The sequence below is a fragment of the Pteropus medius genome, unplaced genomic scaffold (assembly GCF_902729225.1).
Source record: "Pteropus medius unplaced genomic scaffold, Ma_sr-lr_union100, whole genome shotgun sequence".
Taxonomy (NCBI): Eukaryota; Metazoa; Chordata; class Mammalia; order Chiroptera; family Pteropodidae; genus Pteropus; species Pteropus medius.
The window spans coordinates 7,437,610-7,460,144 of record NW_024351730.1 but is presented as its reverse complement, the minus strand read 5'-3'; the positions used below and the strand labels follow the sequence as shown (position 1 = coordinate 7,460,144).

Genomic DNA, 22,535 nt, shown 5'->3' with positions numbered 1-22,535 from the left:
TGAGTGGAGAGTGTTGGCAGCCGTCCGGCCCCGACCCGCTCGCTCTCTGTTACTCACTGACAGCGGCAGCATCCGAGTGCATTTTCGGGCAGCTCACACCCGGCTCGCCGCCCCGGATCCCGCGCTTGGCTCGCGGTCCCCCCCACCGGCTCGCGCACCTCGGCTGGGAGCTGAGGACCCGCGGCCAGGCTCTCCCGGCCCGCCCACCTCGCCTTCTCCATTGGCTAAACCTCGCCTGGGGAACAGCCCCTCCGCGTATCTCATTTGACAAAAGGAGTGCGGCGAGCGCCGGTCTGGGGCTGGCACGAGGCCCCGCCCCCTGAGGTTCAATATGATTGGTTCCAGCCTCTCTTCCCCGTAACGCCCCTGGCGGAGGCCACGCTCTGGAGTAGCAGATTGGACTCCGCTGCTGTCATTCATCCCCGGGAGTCTGAAAGCGCGTGTAGGGGCGAGGCTGGGGAATTGGTCCACCTTGACCCTGAAGCTCCGCCCCGTCGCAGGCGGGATTGGTGGAGGTGCAGACCAACCGAGAAAGATGGGTCGGTATCTGAAACAAAGCACGCGAAATGTTCCCCGAAAAACCGAGAACGGAAAGCGCAGTAGGGGCATCTTCTATCCCGCTGCACCAAATAAGAGAGGTAACCCATACCTCGCGCCTAGCCCATCGCATTCGGATCTCCTACTTGCCTCGCATGCCTCAGAGCGGCTCTCTGTTGGAACCCAGTCCACGCCGAACTTGGACTGGGACTTCTCTTACTGTTTCCTACAGCTGAAAACCGGATAAAGAATTGCCGGGTCTTCTTTTACAGCAAACCCTCTGGTGAGGAACAAATTCCCTTTTCTTGTGCAACGGTCCATCCTCTCCCCCCTTTTGAAATGCACTTCTTTTCTAGACTTAATACACTCTTCCCCATTTGTGACGAATGGGGAATGTTACAGGCATTGTCCATCCTCCAGACATATGTACGGTTGGGTCCGCAAATAGGAAATCCAGGGCCACACTCTGAACTTCAGTCTCAGCCTACTACATCACCAGGTCACCAGCCCTCGAAGGACAACTAATGTAAACTAACAGAACCTAAATCATTGATGCTGGGAGGAGGTCCAGAAAACAAAACGGCTGTTATTTGGCAGAAGGCGTTAATTTACGAGAATTCTGACCATCGCATTTTCTAAATCAAGAATTCTCACCATTTTCATGAGTTCTGACCAGTTTTTTAAATGCTTTCAAGCCAACTAATCACACTCAGTACATTGTAGAGTAATACATTTTGAAATATAAATGGAGGATCGCTCCCTCCTACTCCAACCACAGCACACATACACCACACTTCCCTGCATCCCAAGGCCCTGCCCCACCCAGCACCAGAGCGTTCCACACCGATCCCACCTCAGAGAATGGATGACACTACAACCATAAGAAAACAACAGTCGTTTTGGTTTTACATTTCTACATCCAAGGCTTCTGAGTTTCAGGGTTCTGAAATTTAGGTCTCAACTCAGGGCGTAAATGTAACATTTATGCCAGAAACAAGATATTTGGAAGAATGAAATCAAACCAGTTCCCGTCCCACACCACTCTCATAATATATCCCATTCCTCTTAATCTATAATATCTCATTAATGCATCATATCTTTATAATTTATAAAATAATCTTATATTTCTATCATTCAAACATTTATGAATCACTTCATCTAATCATAGAATCTCGGAATTGAACCTGAATTTATCCACTTTAGGTTTCTTGTCTAGACAAGAATCTCATCCATATTGGTGACCTTTAACCTGACCAAGCATCATCTGCGCCCCACAGAAATGGGTAAGTACGTCTGGACTCTGAAATAGGTCATTCCTTGTTGGGCAATTTAATTTTAAGAACGTCCTTACTCTCAGCAGAAAAGCTGCTCCTGCATTCTTTATCCCATTTATGTTTTCAACCTATTCTGCATCTAGGAAATAAATTTATGTAGTTTATACAAGATCATAATATTTTGTATATGTAATATTTGTATGTTTTTTACTGCTTATCATGGTAATTTAAGGACTGAGACACAGTCGTTATCTTGTACTGAAGTGAGCTTGCTTCTTGACACTACTAAATTCATTGAAGCCCACAATTTGTTTTGGGTAGCTGTTTGCTATATGAATTCATTTGTAGCACACTTTGTAATAATGTATATAACGATTAAGCTACATGAGGGACCTCCAACTGCTTCTCCTCTAGCACCCAGCACTCTTCTGGCACAGGGTGTCCATTAAAAAATGTACAGAATGTACCACCTTTGTTATTTCTCAGCATCAGTTGGGTCAGTATGATTATTTTCAAATAAAAAACAGACTTAGAGAGTAATTTACACAGATCTTTATAGTTGGTCAGTTGCAGCCTGAAGATTGAGAGGCAAAGCTCATTCTGTAAACCCCACTGCCCCCATGTGTTTTACAAATAATAAAACAGATATAATTAAATGACTACATAAGTTTCTGCAAATACTACCCCAACATTTTAATAATCTACAAGATTCTAAACCTTTGAGGGCAGGAAACCTGTCACGTTTATTTTTATCTCCCTAGTACTGTGCTTTCAAATAGTAGGTCCTAGTTAACTGTTCTTTATAGGAAACTGAATGTTGACTGTAATGCGAAATTTTAGATCTGGAAGGAGCCTTGGAGATTATCAAATCCAACTTCCTCATTTTAAGAATATGAGACTTGAAGTCTGAAAGAGTTAAATGTCTAATCCAAGTCACTCAGCTAGTTAATAACAATGCATTAATTAAACTCAAGTTTCCTAACTCCTAGACCAAGTATTTTCCCCTGCACCACACTGTCCAATATCAAAGCTTCAAATTCCAAAGATAGGTAAACTACTCTCTCTCCTGTTTGAAAGTTATTATATAAATCTAATGTAAATTCTATACTTCAGAGCTAGAATATTGCCTTTTTTATTGAAATCGGTAAGGACTTTTTTCAATATATAATACATTTTAATTTTTTCTCTTTGGTAGCATTCCCGAATAACTTGATCCCTGTGGGGATGTTTACTGAGATAATAATGATACACTTTTGTATGTTTATATTAAATCTTTGGAGAAAAAGAATTAATAATTGTCTTAGAACTGTGATGGGTAGAGATATTTAGGAATACAGTCTCTCTGCCTTTTCACTTCACCAGGTTACTGCTTTAAGGTAATAACAAAGCAAGTTACTTTGTGTCAAATGATATCTTATATAATCAGAGCTTTTTCTATTAGTCGTACAATGTTCATTTTAATCAGATATATTTTTAAATATACTAAGGTTAGAATAAAATTTGATATGAAAAAGTCTACTGAGAGAAAGAATAGCAGAGCTCTTTAATCAAATTTTAAAACTTTTCCTTAAATTCTACAAACCCCACTATAGCATGCTTTTCCTGCAAATTGTTAGTAGGGTTGGGGGTACAGAATGAGGTATAGCATAGTCCTCAAGACTGAAATAAAGTTGGGCCTGCTCAGACAAATACACAAATGTGCCCCTGGTAAAATCTGAAGAGAATGAGAAAGAACACACTCCAGGGTAGAATTAATTTCAGCTTCAAATTACAGTGAGAGAGTATATAGAACTCCAGTAGTCACAAAATGTCAATCTCACAGGGTCTCCGGGATATGGAAATTTAAAAATTAAAAAAAGAGTAAATACAATGGCCCCTTGAACAATGCAGAATTGAGGGGCACTGACCCCACCACACACAGTCAAAAACTTACATATAACTGTCAACTTCTGCAAAACTTAATTACAAATAGCCGACTGTTGACTGGAAGCCTAACCAATAACATAAAGTCGATTGATATTTATTTTATACATTAAATGTATTATATACTGTATATTCCTATAATAAGCTAGAGAAAAGAAAATGTTAAAGTCACAAGGGAGAGAAATATATTTACAGTACTTATGGAAAAAAATTCATGTATAAATGGACCAGCGTTGTTTGATATCTATATATCCATAGAGGTCAGGATAGTTTATTTCTCCAAACTCATAAACTGACAATTTGCTAACCCAAATAATGATAACCTTTTCTTAGCACTTCCAATGCAATAGGCACTACTCTTATGGTGCTTTGCTTGTAAATTATTCTACCACCCAATGGGGTACTAATATTATCCCCAATTTTTATATAAGTTAACTGAGGCTTAGAGAACGCCAATAACTTGCTACTCAGAATAGGTAACAGAGTCCCTAAATAGCCAAACTCCCTATGTTATGACATTCCCATGCTGGGCTTCAGTTCCCTCTCTTTTTAATCAGGTTAATATATGCCCTGAGAGATTTATTTATAAGGATACAATAATATGGATAGGAATGTGCTTTTAAAAGATAGAGAGTGAAATCTGGCCTCTTTCTTGAGTTGAATATCTAATCACTCAGGATGCCTTTGTAGATAAATACTATGAAAAATATCAGTCAGAAAGATTATTTCCAGGTTACTACATCTTAAATATTTTATCGTTGTGACCTCATTTCAACAGCAAGTATCTACTTCATGGTATATTATCAATAAGATTATTTATCCAGAATCTCTAACGAGGCTTTGCTGAATGTAGTAAATGTTCTATTCTGATATATCAGTGAGAGAGGGAAGCCTCTTCAGCATACTGGAATTCCCCTGTTAACCACTGAGGCCTGTGTTATTGGGAACCAGTTACAGCTCTTAAGCTTTTAATTACATATGACTGTCACTATAACATATGTTGCTTTTCACATATATATAGAACAGTTTTGCAGATAGCCACTTGCCAGATGCTACTAGGGTAATAAAAATGTTGGTTTCAGTTTTCAATACCTACATAGAATCAGGTCTTAATTATCAGGTTAATGGGAAAAGCATAGAAATAGGCATTTTCCTCAGTGTCGCCAATGAGGGCAGCTTCTCAAAACTGGTATTGATAAGCTGAAAAGTTGGCATTGTTTGCTTTCTATCCTGCTTTACTACGCTTTTTCTTTTATTAGCTTCCTTTTCCCATCTATCTTACACCAGAGGTTAGAACACTGACAAACACAAGCAACCTCTTTATTATCACTACAAGTTACTTCATAGAATTGATGTGTTCCTGTCAAGTGGGCTCATAATGCACATTCAAGAGACTTGCAATTTTTCAGCACCTTCCACTGGGGCTATGATGTGTCCCCCAATATATATATATTAAAAAAAAAAAAAAAACAAAAAAAAAAAAAACCTTAACAGATGGAACTTTCTAGAACCAATTCACACTGAGCATTTTAGCCTTGGGAGCTAAATTTTTGAGGGAGTTAAACTTTAGCCTTGAAAGTTAATCTTTTGCCATTTTTTCTGAAGCAGAACCTAGGCTTTATGGAGCCAGAAGGTCTGGATCAAAATTTCATTGGCTCTACCATTTAAGAAGACAGATTACTTCACACTGCTGTCTTGGTTTCCTCATCTGCAAAATAGTGAAAAGAATAGGACCTACCTCATAGATATGTTATGAGAATTAAATGAATGAATGAATTCAAGTAAAGCACTTAAAAGCACCTGGAACATAGTAATACTCAATAAATGCTAGATTGTGACACTTTACAGTATTCATCACATTCTTGAATAAACTCTTCCTCCTCACATCCCAAATCATCCCAAATCTGTCTTTTCCTCTAAGCTGGTCCCTGACTCCACATGTTTTATTAATTTGGCTTCCCTCATCCCTTCTAGAATTTATGGTTAGCGTTCAAAAGTCCTTCCCCAGGACATGCTACCAAATGGGAAATTAGCCTAGTTTGGAACTGAAATGTGAGACTTTACACAGTAAAGTAAAAAAAAAAAAAAAAAAGAAAGAGAGACAGTACCTAATATCAATGTTGTGTCATTCAAACCCTTTGGAAACTAACTTAAGGAATACTGATTGATACTGGAGGTTCAAATGGATATAGGAAATGCCCATGAATATAGAAAGATGGCATCCTAAACAAATAAACAGATTGTAATAAATTACAGAGGATTCTACATGAGTAGAGACACGTATTGTGTTCCCAAAATGAATAATTTCTCTTCCTTGTACCTTGAAGTAACATTACCTTTCCCTGAGAGCCACAGTTACTGATATAAAAGATTTTTAATCTCCAAGAGGCAAAGGCAAAATGTTTTTCAGTATTACCCTTGGGCCAGCTTGAATTAAGACTCAAACCCTACTACTTAAATCCTTGAACAGGCATTAAACGTGTTTGGGCCTCAGTTCCTTCATCTACAAAAATGGGAGTAATACCTTCAAGGAATAAATAAGGGATAAATAAGATAAAATATGTAAAAGCATTTATAAAAGTAGGAGAAGCAGGAATGAATACATGAGCACCAATTATGTGCTGTCACGTATTTCTTTGTGAACCTAATGCAATCTTGTGAGGTACAGTTGGCTAATTCTTATGCTTGAGACTATTTCAAGTAACAATGAGTCTGTATTTTTAAATTTCTAGAAAATCCTGGTTTCTTTCTTTTTGAAGCAGCCATCTTAAGGATCTCTCAGAAAAGCTAAGAATTTTCCAATTATGCTGAGATTTGATATTAGTGTTTCAATTTCATTAAGCAATGAATTTTTTTGCCTCCCCTAGATATGGAGAAAATTTTCAGTTATTTTTAAAACTATTTCTCACTTCCAAGGTTTCTTGACACATGACTATTAGGGCAGCATTAATCAGCCTTTTTTTGCTAATCTTTTTCTCTAGCACAACTACAGGACGCTTAAACCAACACTTTCCTTTTTTTACTCAGAGCCTTTTATTTGACAGAAATCACACCTAACTGGGGATTTAAAAGAGTATTTGAATAAAAATGTATTTATTCATTACCACATGCTCTTCTCTGAATTGGGTGTTTTCACCTTATTCGCACTGAGCTAATCAAGTCCTAATGATGTTGCATTAAATCGATCTCAGAAGGTGTAATTTTCCAATTGAATCTAAACAATGCATGACCTTTATAGTGACTTTCAGAAATATAGCATTGCTTCAGTTACTCCAGCTAGCAGAGAATGGACAGAAAGAATAACCATTTCACTTGGACAATGGCTTCTGTGTGTTGTCAGGCTCTTCATTTCTCTTCGCCTTTTCTATCCTGCTTCCATGAATACAATGTCTTTTAACATCCCTCTCAGGGCAGTACAGGAGGCCCCATCCATCTCCAGATGTCAGTGCTGCACAGCAGCCGAGCATCTCATTATGGCAAAGTGAAGCATTCTGGGATAGTGGATGGAGCCACAGACAGCAATAGGAAATGGGGGAGAGACGAGGAGGACTGGAGCTGTAGAAAATATATGCTCACTTCCTTGGTGATGATACCATGTTATGGAAGTAAGAACTTCATGGTTTAGAGAGGAAGAGGATGTAGGATGTCAAAAACCTGTGACTAAGCAGATTCCAGCCCCTACAACCTGGTTATACCTCCCTCGGCTACCCTACACCTCCTGACACCTCACACCCAAACTCTCAGTTGAAGCAACCACAGGAGCCATGTTAGTATGAGGAAAGCAATGAATCCAAGCATTTAAGAAATAAATTAATGGTTCCAAAATAGAAAAAGAATTTTGATACAAACACATACACACACATACACACATGCACACATGGAGGCGCGCGCACGTGCACACACACACAAATCACCAACTTACGGAATTGAAAAATACTTCTTCCAACTTATGTGAATACTTACATTTTACTTTGTTAAGCTGCCTTAGCCAAAATAGGTTAAAGCAAATACCCTGAACATTTTGAGAGTGATAGCCCCGTTAAGATTCATTGAAAATGATGATTCTCCAAAACCTGTCTATGTCCACTCCATCACTGCTTAAATTAAGAATTACTAGGATAGGTATTCATTTGAGTTTATAAGTATCTTCTTTTTAAAATCTAGGCAGTTTAGGGACTAGTCGGTGGCTTTCGGTAATTTTGTTAGTGAGAGATGAGTTTCTCTGTTAGCTTTTCTCCCAGTTTGGGCTGACGTCTGAGTCTGCTCTCAAATAATGGGAATTTTGTTAGGGAACTGGTGGGTGAAGTGAACAGTTTCAGGCTGTGGAGCAGTGGCAAGGGAGGAGAACTTAGCTCTGGGGGCAGCATTTTCAAAGCAGAATAGAAGTATTGGACATAGAGTGAGAGAGAAGTGCACTGTGGAGAGGAATTGCCAAAAATAAACATCTCTTTCCACGTTTTACTCACCTCCAGTTCCAAACTGGGTTACAGACAAAACTGCTTTTTCTGCAGCCACCTACACCCAGACACTGGGTCCTACCCTGCCTACAGTTGCCCTTTGCCTTCTCTCATCTAATTGTTTCATGCCCTCAACCCCTGACCCCAGGCCCTGATCAGCTCCCACTGCACTCTAGGCCTCCCACCTACTCTGCCCCCACCCCCATGATCTGGTCAGTTTATCCTGCGAGTCCGACCTGGAGTCCCTACTACAGCTGCTTCCATTTTATTCTCCATCCCTCCATCACACAATTACTTTTTTTCTGGCTTCGAAGCTCCATCACCACAACCTCAGTCTGTTCTAAGCCACCGTTCAAATTTTCTATCACTTTAGCTTTAGAACAACATTTCAAGTTCACAGACAATAGATTAGGGAATATAAATATTGGCAAACATTTAAGTCCCACTGACTTGGCACCAGGTACTGTTCTAGTGCTCGTATTAACTCATTTAATCCTCCCAACAATCCCAAGAGGTAGAAACTTTCATTTAACCCATTTTACAGGTGAGGAGACCTAGATATCGATGGATAAATTAACTTGCCTAAAATCATACAGCTAGTAAATGACAGAACTGGGAGAATTAAACCCAAGCCGACTGGCTTCAAATCTGCATTTTTCATCATTATGCTACATTGCTTCTTAGTATAGCATTTTACAGAGGGCTATTTTCCCACCCCATTCCCCCCCGACACACACTCCAAGTTCATTAATGTGGAAGCTGTACCTATTTTTCTAGAACCAATAGGCAATCCACCATTGTCCTAGGGGCCGGGGCAAATGCCCGGTGTGCTCTCTACCCAACGTTCGTGGCAGCAAGAAATACAGTTTCTCCAGTTCTAGGATATGAAACTTTATCCTCTTCCTTGTTAAACAGATTTTGAGGATCCAGCAATAGAGACTACATGTTGGGGTATGTTAGAGTAGGCCCCAAAGTAGCAGAGTGTTGTTACAGGCAGTTCAGCTTTAAAGGATTGCCATTGCACATGGGTCACGCTGCATCACTTGCCCACTGCTCCTTCTTCCCCTTGGTGAACCTTCTCTCCCCCTTCTAGTTCCCCTTCAAGGTGCCCAGGGCTCCCACTGTGGTGCCTGCTGGACGGCCCTCCTGGACAGACCACTTCCATTTTCAGTATGAAGCCCATCCTTAGCGAGTCAAGGCAAACCTCACTGTACTCCAACAGGAACAAGATTGAAAAAGATTTAAATGAGCTTAAACAATATCCTTGAGGAAAGCCACAGAGGGGTCACCTGAAGAATTGGAAGAGGAGCAGACAGGTGCTGGGAGGTTATTGTACTTAACGATCATGGGAAGGGTTTAGGGCCAACTGCATGTGTAAGAGCCTCATGCCATGTTAGCGTTATAAAATGGAGACACTTCTTTCTTCCCTGCCTCCCTGAGTCACTCTCCTGCTGTTTGAGCAAATTTCCCTTACTACTTTGCCCTTCTCCAGCACACATGCAAAGTGTATATAAACCCCAGGGTGATCCCCCTAATTGATACACCCTAGAGATGCTTGTACTCGGGACCTAGTTTGATTATCAAAACTTACCTGTCCAATGTCTCATTCCCTCAGATTCTTGTAGATGACCAGTTTGCTGTTCTCGAATAAACTAATTCAGGGGAAAATATGGATGAGTAAACATGATACCCCTTACAAAGATATTTACATTAAAAAATATATTCCTAACAAACAAATGGCTCCACACCAATACCTAACATACTTCTCCCAGCCAACCCCTCACCCTGAAACATCTCCCCTTCTTCCTCTCTCCATATACTCCTTGTCCTCAGCCTTTCCAACTCAGCTCAAAACTCACCTCCATGAAGACTTCCTTGACTGAGGCTGCCCACAGTCATGTCTTTTTCCAATAACACCTGCAGCACTAGAACAGGATTCAGCAGGAGGAAACAGAACCAGAACCAGAACAAAAGGGAATAGAACACTGGGCTGGATGATCTCAAAGATGAGCTCAGCACATTCTCTCATTTCATAGGTGACAAAACAAAGACCCATAGCATGTCAATGGTAGTAAGGGACGCATCTAGAGTTGTTTTTGCCCAGCCCTTCCCTCTTCCTATAGGAAGAGCCTTCCCTTCTTTTGAGGAACTGCTCACCCCACCATTTATCAGACAGTGGTTTGATATGGGTTGCCAGTCAGGGCGCCTCCCACTCCCTATGAGCATGCGATCTCAGCTGGGCCAATCAGCATCCTTTCCTGAAATTTTCAAAATCAGAATTAAGGAGAGGTAAGCTGCCAGCAACCACGGCTCCCATCTCATAGAAAAAGCCAGAAAAATAAAGAAACAAACATTCATTTGCTTGTTCATTCATTTATTCATGAAACAAACATTATTTATCAAGGGCCTTTCGTGTGCCAGACACCGCTGGGCTCTAGGAATAACACGTCGAGCAAAAACATAACCAGCTGCTGTCTGTGGGCATTACAGTCTTGCAGGGGAGACATTCCTTAAAAAATCATGCAAGCAAAGTAAAACTGCTATTTTGACAAGTAGTAAGAAAGGTACACAGTCTTCCGAGAGCATACAATATAGGATCTGACTCAGTAACTTTGTACAGTTGTACAGTCTGTGCATCGAACAAAGGAGCACAGCCAGTGGGGCAAGTGGGCTGAAATCCCACTTACAGTCTGCTGTCTTTGCCCAGAGGAAGGGGTACCTTTTTCTTAACACACTAGCACATACTAGTCTGCCCAAACAGGTCACCTTTTTCTTTTTTTGCCCTAAAGTCTTCCATAAATCAGCTAAGACTCTGTATGATCAAGTTAGGGAGATAAGTAGTGGGTGGGGGAGGCTTCCCTGAGGAGGTGACTAGAGACACATGAATAATGAATAGTAGGTATACTAAGTGGTAGAGAAGAGCTTTCCAGACACAGGAAACAGCCCATGCAGTGGCTTTGTCTTCTACTCCAGGTTCCAATTGCTTCTGAAGCCTAGCTGATCCCCTACTCTTCCAGGGGATTGGTTTCATGACAATACATTTTCTCTTTGTAATTCAAATTAGGTTTCTGACACTTGCAACCAGGAGAGTCCTGGCTCAGAGAGTCAAGCTAGTCCAACTGTTTATCCTCCCAAGTCCAGTGGGCCTCACCACTACTCCAGGCCCCATCGTTCCATGTTAGAAACCTCTACTCTATAAGGCCACCTCACCTTCAGAGCTGGAGCCCTGTTTTCGATGATCTAGCACTGTCTCCAGCACATAACAGAAACATTTCATGAGTTAAGAGTTGATTAACTCTTGCTAGTGATCATTTTGTTCACCATGACTAGAAGAAGTGGTAAAGTATTATAGGACAGAGTGGCTTTTCTGTACTTCTCTCATCACCCACCAAGTTCATCCATGGTTTCTACTGACCATGAGCATTTGCAGCCTCCTGCTAATACTTATGTTAATAGATGGCTCTGATTTGTCTACAGTTAGATTGTGGAGAACTAGTGGGATTGATTTCATAAGAAAGAGTCAAAGGCTTTTTTATTCTATCTCTACATGCTGAGTGCCAGTGGGGCCCAGAAATGTGCCAATTTTACAAGCTCCCCAGGAGATTGTTCTAAACACTAATGGTTAAGGAAACTTCCCAGGTCTCATAGGGAAAAGCTTTGGCCAACACTTTTCACTTTTTACCGTCTCACAAGAACTAACTTAGCTGCTTCCGGCTGCCAGGCTAAAGCATGCACAGCTTGAATCAGAGGCTACTCGCTCTATCAAGATAAGCAGAAATGGGTTTCACTAGCTGTTCTTCACAACAGTGTAATGTGGAACTGCTCCAGTCTACAGCATCACTGACACTGCTATTCTTTGTAGTTTGGCATTTCAGTGGAAAATTACATGCAACTCTTGGAAAGGGTAAATATGTTGAAAAAACTCATTTGCTGCCCTCTCCATCTGTCTTCATGTCAAGGCTTCACAAAGTATAACAGACATAGCCTACAGAGTATAAGAGAGGTTTTTTGGCTTCCATACATGCAACATTCTGATGTGTTTAAGGACGAATAGATCTACCCTAGCAGGCAGAAGAATTTAAACTGCTGATACTGTGGGGTCTACAACTATGTAGGAAAAGAAGAACCGAGCATCTGTTCTGTGCTCAAGGCTCACTATGTGCTTCCAGTAAACACGAGCTCATTTCGCTGCTGTAACAATTCTGTACCATAGTAACATCTCACTTTGTTCTCATTTTCCAAAGTGATTAAGTGACTTGCTTAAGCTCACCCAGGAAGAAAAAGAAGCTAAATGACTTCCCCATCCCAGGGTCGATTAGCAAAGTAGCAAAAAGGAGAAGAGCCGGCCTAGCTTGGCTCTATGAGCCAGGACTCTCCTGGTTGCAAGTGGTTCATGAGTCCGCATGTTTCTACCACAGCATCATCTTCAAACTTTTTTGTTTGAGCATCCCATCGGTAAGGACTTCCAAGTGCATTTCTCATATGTACGTATTTATTTTGAATATATAATACATATTAGAAAGCAGTTTGCTCTTCAAACTTAAATGGCTATCAGAATCACCTGGAGAGCTTGCTCAAGCACAGATCATCATCGGGCCCATCCCCAGAGAATCAGAGATTCAGTAGGTTTGAGATCGGACCCAAGAATTTGCATTTTTAACGGGTTCCCAGGTGATCTCCATATTGCCTGTGACGGAACTCATTTCCGATAGCATTGCTATCATAACACAACACAACACAAAAATAGAAATTTAAAACACAGAAATACTGTGGAATAAAATAGTAATTAATATTTTTCCTCCACCTCAGATAATTGTCTTAAGCAGCTCCAGGAATGAAAGACACTGCACTAAACTGAGCCATACTCATTTTCCTTGCCAGAGAGGCAAGCTCGGTGGTAGGCGCTTCATAAATAACAAATCCCCAAGCCTCAGACATTGCGAATGAAGGAGATAACAAAGGGACACATCAGATGGGCACAGCTCATAGTCCCACTAATATTCCCCCACAGCGCCCAAGCGCTCTGCCGTTCTTTCGTTTTCCGCAGACTCTACTGTCATCTTTCCTCTGCTTTAATTTTTTTCCCCCTGCGATAGCAGCTACCATCACTTTTGGATATTGCAATCTAGCACTGCTGTTACTCCTTTTATGGAAATCCTAGCCACTGCAAGTACATGTGGTACTTGATATCTACAAAGCAAAAATGTTCCCAGTGAACGAGGCCTTGACTGAACTTTAATTTTACTGTTACTTTGAAGTCCTTGCTCTGGGTAAGTGATGTGCTATTCAGCATGGTTACATTCAGAAGCACTGGAAGAGAATTTTCCCTGCTCACATATAATACAGATTTCCAAGGTGCTCTTGTAGACTTTTTCAGTGCTTTTGCTATTTTGTGAAAACTGAGGCAGATTTATATGCAGTGAATAAAACAAATCCCAGCATTTTGAAAGAGAGACAAGGTGCTTGCAGACTTGGCACACAAATTTAAATCTATAGGATACTATAGCAGTAGGCCGCAGTAGCAATAACAATAGGCTATTAGAGCAATATAATTATAATATAAATAAGATAATGTAGTATATAATTAATAACATTATTATATAATTATAACAAAAATATTATATAATATAGCAATAGGCTCCACTGTAACAGGAAAAAAAGGAAAGGATTAGTATAGCCATTGCTTCACTAGAAGGAAAATAAGCATCTTTTGAAATTCTGAGATAAAGTGGAAGCATGGCTTATTAGCAAAGACAGAGTGCCTTCTGCCAGAGATAACCCAGGATTTCCTGTGACCAAATCCAAGCGATAGAGCAAATGTCATGTACTAGGAGGTGCTTTTCAAAAAGCCATTTGTACTGTACAGAAAAACTGCTGTGAAATATGCTCTGGCTTTTGTTGAATAATGTGTCGATTTAAAACCAGATTCCAAAAGACTGATTCATGTTGGCCAATGAAATGGCTCATACTTACTTCTTCGCCCCACAGCTGTTTATTTCCTGACTAGTTTCCCACCCCCATTAACCTCAAATAAATGTGCTTCTGCCATGGGTTAAGCCCTTTGCTTGCTCAAAACTCAAGACGATGTTAACCCAGCAGCATGTACCAGGGGCAGCAGCTGGTGCCACTGTGGTTATCCCGACTGCCAGTTCTTACAGAAAGTCCTCTCCCCTTTCCCCCTTGCTCCTCACCTCATTCCTGCCACAGAAAGGAAATAAGTCAAATGGAAAAGAGAGGCAATGGGAACATGTACCCTGTTCAGAAATATAGACACGTAAGAGCCCTTCTGGATCTTCAATCGTTTTAAAAGAGGAGGAGCAAAAGAGAAGCAGAATTAGCATATTGTGCTCTTCAGAAAATATCTGAGTCCAGCAATATACATATACTAGCCTTCAGCAGTCCTGGGTAGTGCCCCACCTTCCGCACTTACTAGATGTGCCATTCTATTAAGTCAACTCTATTAACTTGAGTATTGGTTTCCTCATCTAGAAAATACAGGTAAGACCTCCTGAAATCTGGCTGTGGCAGATTAAAGATAACCACATACTTTTTGACACCGTCATGTCACTAAAGCCCGCTTGGACTCTCTGGTCCAGCCCAGCCACCACCCACATGCCAGCAAGTGACCCCAGTTAACGCCACATGTAAGAGAAGGACTCCCCAGCCATGCACTGCTCAAACCTCTAACTCAGGAATCATGAGCCATAGTTTATCAAACAATAATAGATTTTCAAACATTAGCTAAAAAGATGATTGTGAGAATCAAGAAGAAATTGTACACGGAAAAGAATTTGTAAACAAAAAACATGTTTGGTCTATATTTTATAAAAGAACAAATATGGTCTCTGACCACAGGAGTTTACAGTTAGTATTTTTCGTAACATTTGCCATTACTGTTTAGGGATGTAAAATCAGTTGCCATCAGGTGACAGTGGTGAAGATGAAGAGAAATACATTCACTTTATTGTTCTTTCCTTTGGCAAGGGTCAAGGCTTTGTGAGTAAGGGATACTAATGCAAACTCCAGCTGAGAAAAGAATATACCCTCAGGCTTTAAGTTGTCTCACTAAGGAATTCGGAACCATGATTTGAAGTAGTAATCTCAGTTAACAAGAACATTGAAAGAACGTGGTACTCTTATTATCTGAAAATTCCATCAATGCTTCTTGTTGAAAATCTTTTCCAAAATGCTGTGATAACTTTCTTGCCTTAGTAAATCGCTCAGGAAATCCAAACTCTTGAAAAGATTGTGAAAAGTTGATTTATTAAAAAGTTAATTTTTAAGTTGAGTATTTGAAACTTAAAATGCATTTCCCATTGAAATAAGGCCATAAATAACAGCAAGATTCTAAAACAGAAAGCCAATAGAATTCCAAATGTGCTGTACACTGCATAATTATACATTTTAAGGTTCTTTAAAAATTCCCACAACTAATTCCATACAGAGAATTTTTTTTAAAGCCTCGTGATATATACTCAACCCTATCAAACCCTTTTCAGTCAGATCTAGGGGGCCCGCAGGATGTCAGAGCCCAGTAGGATGGCAGCTTTCAGAGGGCACTGCATCCCCGTTCCCAGCATTCAACAAATGTTTGCTCTCTTCCCTTTAGCAGCGTGGCACGGTGACTAAGACACGCTTCAAGTCAAAGAGATCTAGCTTTGATTCTGCCCTGCCTCTTGCTAGTGGCCACAGAGCATCTCTAAGCCTCGGTTTCTTTGAAAATAAAATGAGAGTCGGTAGTGCCTACCACACGAGCTCCTGCAAAAATTCAGTGGAACTTTTTATGTAAAGGCTTGGTACTGTGTCTGGCATAGAGTAAGTGCTCAAAAAATGACAACCATTATTATTACTATTATGGAACCCCTACTTAGCCCATCCAGATGTGGGTCCCAGAGCACCCACTGCTCAATTCAGTAGTGGGGAGTGGGGACATACAAGGAACAACTATTATAACTTCTATTGGTATCCCTTTTTATTCAAAAAAAATTAAGCTTTACCTATATCTGATATATGGATGTAAGTTATAAGTAAATATATTGAGAGTGCATGCTCAATTTTTTTTTTTACTGATATGGTGGCATACATTATAATGTTTGGAGATCATTAACCTAATCCTTCAAATTAGTCAGTAGAACTGAAGCAAGGACAGAGGTAGACCCCCACCTCAAAGAAGGAGTCCAGCTGTGGGTAGAGGGAGCTAAATGTCCCTAGACACAAGAGAGATCCTGAGTCTCTAATGCTCTAGCCTCCTGCATAGGCAAGGTCCCGCCTCCTTAAGAAGGGAAGGGCAGATGTTGAATTATAATGCTGTATACCTGGAACTTCTATAATTTTTTTTAATTTAACAAATAAATACAAAAGAAGGGAATGACATTGCAGGAGTAGAAGAGGGAGAGAAAGTGAGAGGGACAAACTCTGAGAGCCAACCAGCCAGCCAGGCAATCTGTCAGTGACACAGTTAGCCAGCGAGTGGGCATGGGCTCCCTCTGATCAGGGAACCTCACAAAATGGGGAAGGTAGAATTTCCACAGAGTTGCTGACACTAGGACTAACAAAGTGAGTGGGAGAAATAAGGACAAAGAAGCAGTTGGGACAGAATCTCCATGGGAGATTCAGCCCTACACCAGAGCTTGGGGAGAGGGAGAAGGGAAGGAGAAACAGAAGTGCAGGTGAAAGATCAGATTCTGTCCCAGGAGGGCGCTGAGACCAGGGCCGAGGGGATTTGAGACACGCGTAAGACAGACGGACATAACTCAATTTGGGACATCAGTTTTTATGTTGTAGAGGTTTGGACTATCTATCAGAGCCTCATGATATATCCTGGAAATGCTTCCCCCGCCAAGTTTTATGAGGCAATATCATGTGGAAGGAGGAATGCTGGAACAGGGAAAGAAAACTGTATTCTTGTTCCAGCTTCTCTATTATTTAGCTGTTCTTGTATATATCATCTAGTGGATTTAAATTCAGTTTCTCAACTGCAAAGCGAGAGCGCTGATTTATGTGATCTCTAAGTTCTTTTTCAGCCCTGTGATTATGGATTCTGGATTCTGAAATAGGCATATTCTTTTATGATTCGCCTCTTATGCCTAAAACTTGAATATGGGGGGAAATTATAGTTTATTAAGGGTGTCTGATTATTAATGTTATCAATCAGTGTTTGACTAAGTGGTTTCTATTCTAGAGTCTTATGTAATGCCTTTATTCTGAAATTACTTAACTATGTTAGTGCTCCTATTAGCTGCTCACATAATGAAGTCAGCTCAAGGCATTAACTCTTCTAGAGCCCCTTAGTACAGATTAAGGTAATCTAACAAAGAGAGAGTGCATTATTAGCTCATTGCAAGCTATGGCTAAAATAATTGGATGCTTCCCAAATACATGGGAATCAAAATAGCTACTGACTCAACTATATAAAATAAGATAAATTCACCACTCCACAGTACAGCAGAGAAGCAGTTTTTCTTCTTCTTTTTCTCTTTCATTGTCCCCTGAACCCATCTGATCATCTAAAAAATGTACTATAACTAAAAATGAGAAACAGGAAGCATGAGGATGCATCTCTTGAATTGCCAGATTCCACTAAGTAGAAAATTGGTTGGCGAACAAGCAAGGAAGAGTCTGGTCTCCAGATTGGAGGAGACATCGGCCATGAACACTATGTCCACTGTAAAGAAGGGAGAGATTTGAATGTTTCCACTTTCCCCCATGTTTCTGCCTTCCCCAGTCTACAGACCACTCCACCCCACCCCACAGTGAGAATCACTGGGTTATTTTAGTAACCCAGCTCTCTTAGTTTGGATTGCTATAACAAATTGCTACAGACTAGGGGTCTTAAACAGCAAACATTTCTCACAGTTTGGGAGACTGGGAAGTACAAAGTCAGGGTGCCAGCAGATCTGGTGTCTGGTAAAGGCTCTCTTCCTAGTTTATAGATGGCTGTCTTCTAGTATCTTCAAATGATGGCGAGCAAAAAGAGAAAGTTCTTGTGTCTCTTCTTACAAAGAAGCTAATCTCATTCATGATAGCGCTACCCTCTTGACCTAATTATCTTTCCAAGGCTCCACCTACTCATAGTGTTACATCCGGGGTCAGGATTTAAACATATGAATTAGGGGTTGAGGGGTCACAAACATTCATTCCGTAATACCTGTTCCCCTAAGGTCACAAACAACTAAATTCTCAAATTTAAAAGGAATATTGAAAAAAAGTGAAAACATATTCAACATCTTGCTATCTAGCTAAATATTTTAAAGGAAAAAAATGTAAGTGGAAAACTGCCAGAAATGTTAGAAAAGGCTTACAGAGGTATTGTTAGAAAGTTTCTATATGGCAAAAACAAAAAACAGAGAAATGTTTATGTAGTGTTTTACTCTGCTAGGAAGCAGTACAAAGGAATCTGTACACTTCCTTCTCTTCCAAAGTAGGCTGGAACTGTAGAGGATATAGGTCCCCAGAACTCCCAGTCATCCCAGATCAAGTCACAGAATATGATTTGAACCCTACATTTCCATAGAATTTACTTAATTTCTAATCTATAGGTTTCCTCAGAATCTTGACAAATAAGGTGAGCTAAGAGCATGTTGTATTTTGCTGGGTTGACAGATTACACCAGTTCGGTAATCACTATGTCTTCAGCTACATTGTCAGTCTCCAAAGCAGTGCAACTCGAGTTCCCAGACTGGCGCCTCCTCTCCCACCCACTTTACCAGACCTTAGCCTGCTCCTCCAGGGCAGCCCAATGGTTCTGCTCAGAAGAGCCCAGAAATCAGAAAACTGATTTTTTTTTTAGCCACTCCCTCACACCACCCAAAACATCAAGGGCCTTTATTTTACCCCAAGAATCAGCAACAGCCAGCGTGTACCAGGCCAGGAAGGTTACAGGCTCTGAATTACTATGCTTGCACTGGCATAATCATCATCAGGTTAGAGGAACTAAATAATACCAGTGCTCCATGTACTTTCTGCTAAAACTAGTGATAGGTATAAACTCTGACTAGTGCAAAGCACACTACTGTATGAAGGTGTAAAGGGATTATTAAATGTGTTTATTTCTGTGTAGAATAAGCATAGTGTCTTTGCAAATATTAAAAAGATGTATTCGAATTTCCCCCTTATTCTTATTCCTTAGGAGCCTTCCATTTCTACCTCTAAGTTTCTTCTCACCTGTCTCACAGTTCTTCAGCTATTTGTCTATTCTATGTTAAACAATTCCACTGTATTATTAATTTCAGTTACAGAGTTTTCGAGAATTCTAGAATTTTTTTCAAATCTGATGTTACTTCTTATAGTTTGTTTCCTTACAGAATGTTCAAGCTTGGCTTTTATGTCCTTGAACACAGTAAGCACAGTTTTTATAGTCTATATCTAATAAACCCCATACCTGAAGCCTCGATATATCTATTACCCTTGTCTATTGGTTTCTGCTGATCATGGTTTATGGTGTTTTACTCTTCGTGTGCTCAGTAATCCTTTATTGTGTACTGGACATTGTGAATGAAAAAAATTTTTGATTGTTAATTGGATTTTATTTACTTATTTTGCCAGGTGTCTAGGGGCATGGGGCATCCAGAATCACCTTAACTTCAGTTCAGGGCTTGAGATTTTGATCCACCAAGATCAAGGCCTCGCAAACTGACATCACCTGTGGATCTTGTTAAAGTGCAAGTTATGATTTAGTGAAACTGAGGCAAAACTTGACACTGCATTTTTAACAAACCCCCAGGTGATTTCAGTGCTTGTGATGGTTAATTTTATGTGTCGACTTGGCTGGCCAGAGGGTGCCCAGATTAAACATGATTTCTGGGTGTGTCTATTAGGGTGTTTCTGGATGGAATTAACATTTGAATCCAGACTCAGTAAAGTAGATCGCCCTCCTCAATACGTGTGGGCATTATCTAATCCATCGAGGTCCTGAATAGAACAAAAGGTAGAGGAAAGAGGAATTGGCCCTGTTTCTTTCCTGCCTAATTGCTTTGGCTGGGACATAGATCTTCTGTCTTCTGCACTACTGCTTCTAGGCCTTCTGACCTAGACTGAAATCTGCACCATTGGTTCCTTGAATTCAGGCCTTCAGACTCAGGCTGAATTACAGCACTGGTTTTCCTGGGTCTCCATCTTGCGGACAGTAGATTGTAGGACTTCTCGGCCTCCACAATTGCATGAGCGAAAACCATATAATAAATCTCTTCCTACATGTATAGTCTGTTGGTTCTGTTTCTCTGGAGAACCCTAACTAATGCAGTGCTGATGGTCCACAGTCACACTTTAAAGAACAAGGACTTAGATGACTTGAAGCAGGCTTGCAGTTCTTTTGAGTGCTGATTTATTTCCAGTTCATCCTACCGTGGATATTTTCCTCTTGATTTCTGCTTCCAGTAAATCTAAAAGCTTATTTGTACATTCTGATGGGTTTTCTTATATAAACAATTGTATGATCTGAAATAATGACAATTTTACTTTTCCAATTCTTATACTTATTTGTTTTTTTCTAGCCTTGTGGCATGGCTAAGACAGAATGAAACGAAGTGGCCATAGCAAGCATCCATGTCTCACGCCTGATCTCAAGAAGAAAGTGTTCAATAATTCACTGTTGTCGTGTTCACTGTTAGATTTTATATACACACTTTACTAGATTATGTTCCCTTCCTAGTTTGCTAGGGTTTCGTCTTTTTTTTAATAACGAGTGAATATTAAGTTTTATCAAAGTGTATGAGTATTAAGTTTTACATATATCATTGAGGTGGAGAATTACATTGGTTGATTTTCAAGTGTTAAACGAACCTTGCATTCCCAGAATAAACCTAACTTGATCATAATGTATTATCTTCTTCTACAGTGCTGGATTTGGTTTGCCAATATTTTGCTTGGGAATTTTGCATTCATGTATATTATAGAGATTGACCTATAATTTTCCTTTCATTTAACATTCTTTTTAGTTTTGATATTGTATTAGTCTGGGTTCTCTAGAGAAAAAAACAAATAGGTAATGCAAATGGGTAATTAGGTAGGTAGGTAGAAGTAGATGCAGATGGAGATACAGATACAGACGCAGACACAGATGTCGATATAGGTACAGATACAGATGTAGACACAGACACACAGATACACCCATACAGGTTGGAAGATGCATATTAACAGGAGAATATTGGTAAAGCACTTAGCTCAACAGAGTGTCAAGTCAGTAATTACTATTCAAGTTACTTATATCTATATCTATGTATATCTCTATCTCCTATTGGTTCTATATCTCTTGATATGCCATGTTTTCATTACTATTTAGTTAAAAATGTTTTCTAATTTCCAGTATGAGCTCTTCTTTGACCTATGGATTACTTAATTATTCAATTGCCAATATTTAGAGATTTCTAATTCTTTTTGTTTTTTTTTTTATAGCTCAGTTTATCATTAGAAAAAACACTCTATATTAATTCAATATTTTGACATTTGTTGAATCTTGTTTTTTGATCCAGCATGTGGTCAATTTGGGAAAATATTCCATGTACACTTGAAAAAATGAGTAATTTGAAGTTACTGGGGACTCTGTTCTATATATGCTAATCAAGTTAAGTTTGTTATTCAAACTTTATCATTTACTGAGAAGTGTATTGAAGTCTCTATCTCCGATAAGCTATTTGAGGTAGAAAATAAGGTCTCAAGAGCTTGATGAATACGGAGACTAAGAAAAACAGATAGTAAATCTGATTTGCATTAGAAATTAACAGAAATTTGGAGGAGGTGTGGAAAACCAGAGAAGACAAGAGGGAGATCCCTAAACTACATGATCTGGAGAAGACGAAAGATTTGTAAAACAAGGGAATATCTAAATATCTGTCCAAAGATGTCTGAGTTTCTATTAATGTAAACCCCTTCTCTGTCTTTACAGATCTTCAGTAAAACCTGCTACCCACTAAAACACATGGTGATGCTGTTTTGTTTTACTTTGTTTTGAGGAAGTCAGGAACAAAGAGAGTTCTATGTCTGCTTGGCACAGTGCAGAGGCAGTACTTGCTGTCTGTGTGTAGATCCGCTTCCCCAGAACTTTGGGAAATACTGAGCACCTGTTGAGTGCCAGGCAATGGCTAGGTGCATTCAGAGTGTTCTCTCCTTGCATTTACCTTGTATTGTAGCATAATCCAAGTGTCAGAAATGCAAGAGTAAGACCATCTTTGAACTGAAATATGACAGTGGGAGGAGATCAATGAGAGGTAACCATAAAAATGTGAACCTTGCTCCATAATCTACCACAATTCACAGAAACCTTGGGGAAGACATGGTCTTCAGGAGGAAATGGAATGGGGATTCTGGCTATCTTATCCAGAGCTGAACGGTTAGAAGATCCCAGTTG

The 22,535-nt window shown here is 40.0% G+C and overlaps 1 protein-coding gene and 1 long non-coding RNA gene across 3 annotated transcripts in view; one reads left to right on the top strand and one right to left on the bottom strand.

Annotated features, from left to right (window-relative positions):
* Positions 1-212, bottom strand: part of DCUN1D4 (defective in cullin neddylation 1 domain containing 4) — a 66,314-nt gene extending 66,102 nt beyond the window's left edge. For both annotated transcript variants that reach the window (XM_039845181.1, XM_039845182.1), the window contains exon 1: positions 58-212. In XM_039845181.1, the coding sequence (XP_039701115.1) occupies positions 58-82 (25 nt within the window). In that variant the 5' untranslated portion in view covers positions 83-212. The remainder of the gene's footprint in view (positions 1-57) is intronic.
* A 261-nt stretch (positions 213-473) lies between these two features.
* LOC120588050 (uncharacterized) lies at positions 474-22,107 on the top strand. Its single transcript, XR_005649123.1, has 3 exons — positions 474-820; positions 1,741-1,820; positions 20,683-22,107. It is a non-coding gene; the product is annotated as an uncharacterized LOC120588050 (long non-coding RNA).
* Positions 22,108-22,535: the final 428 nt, after the last annotated feature.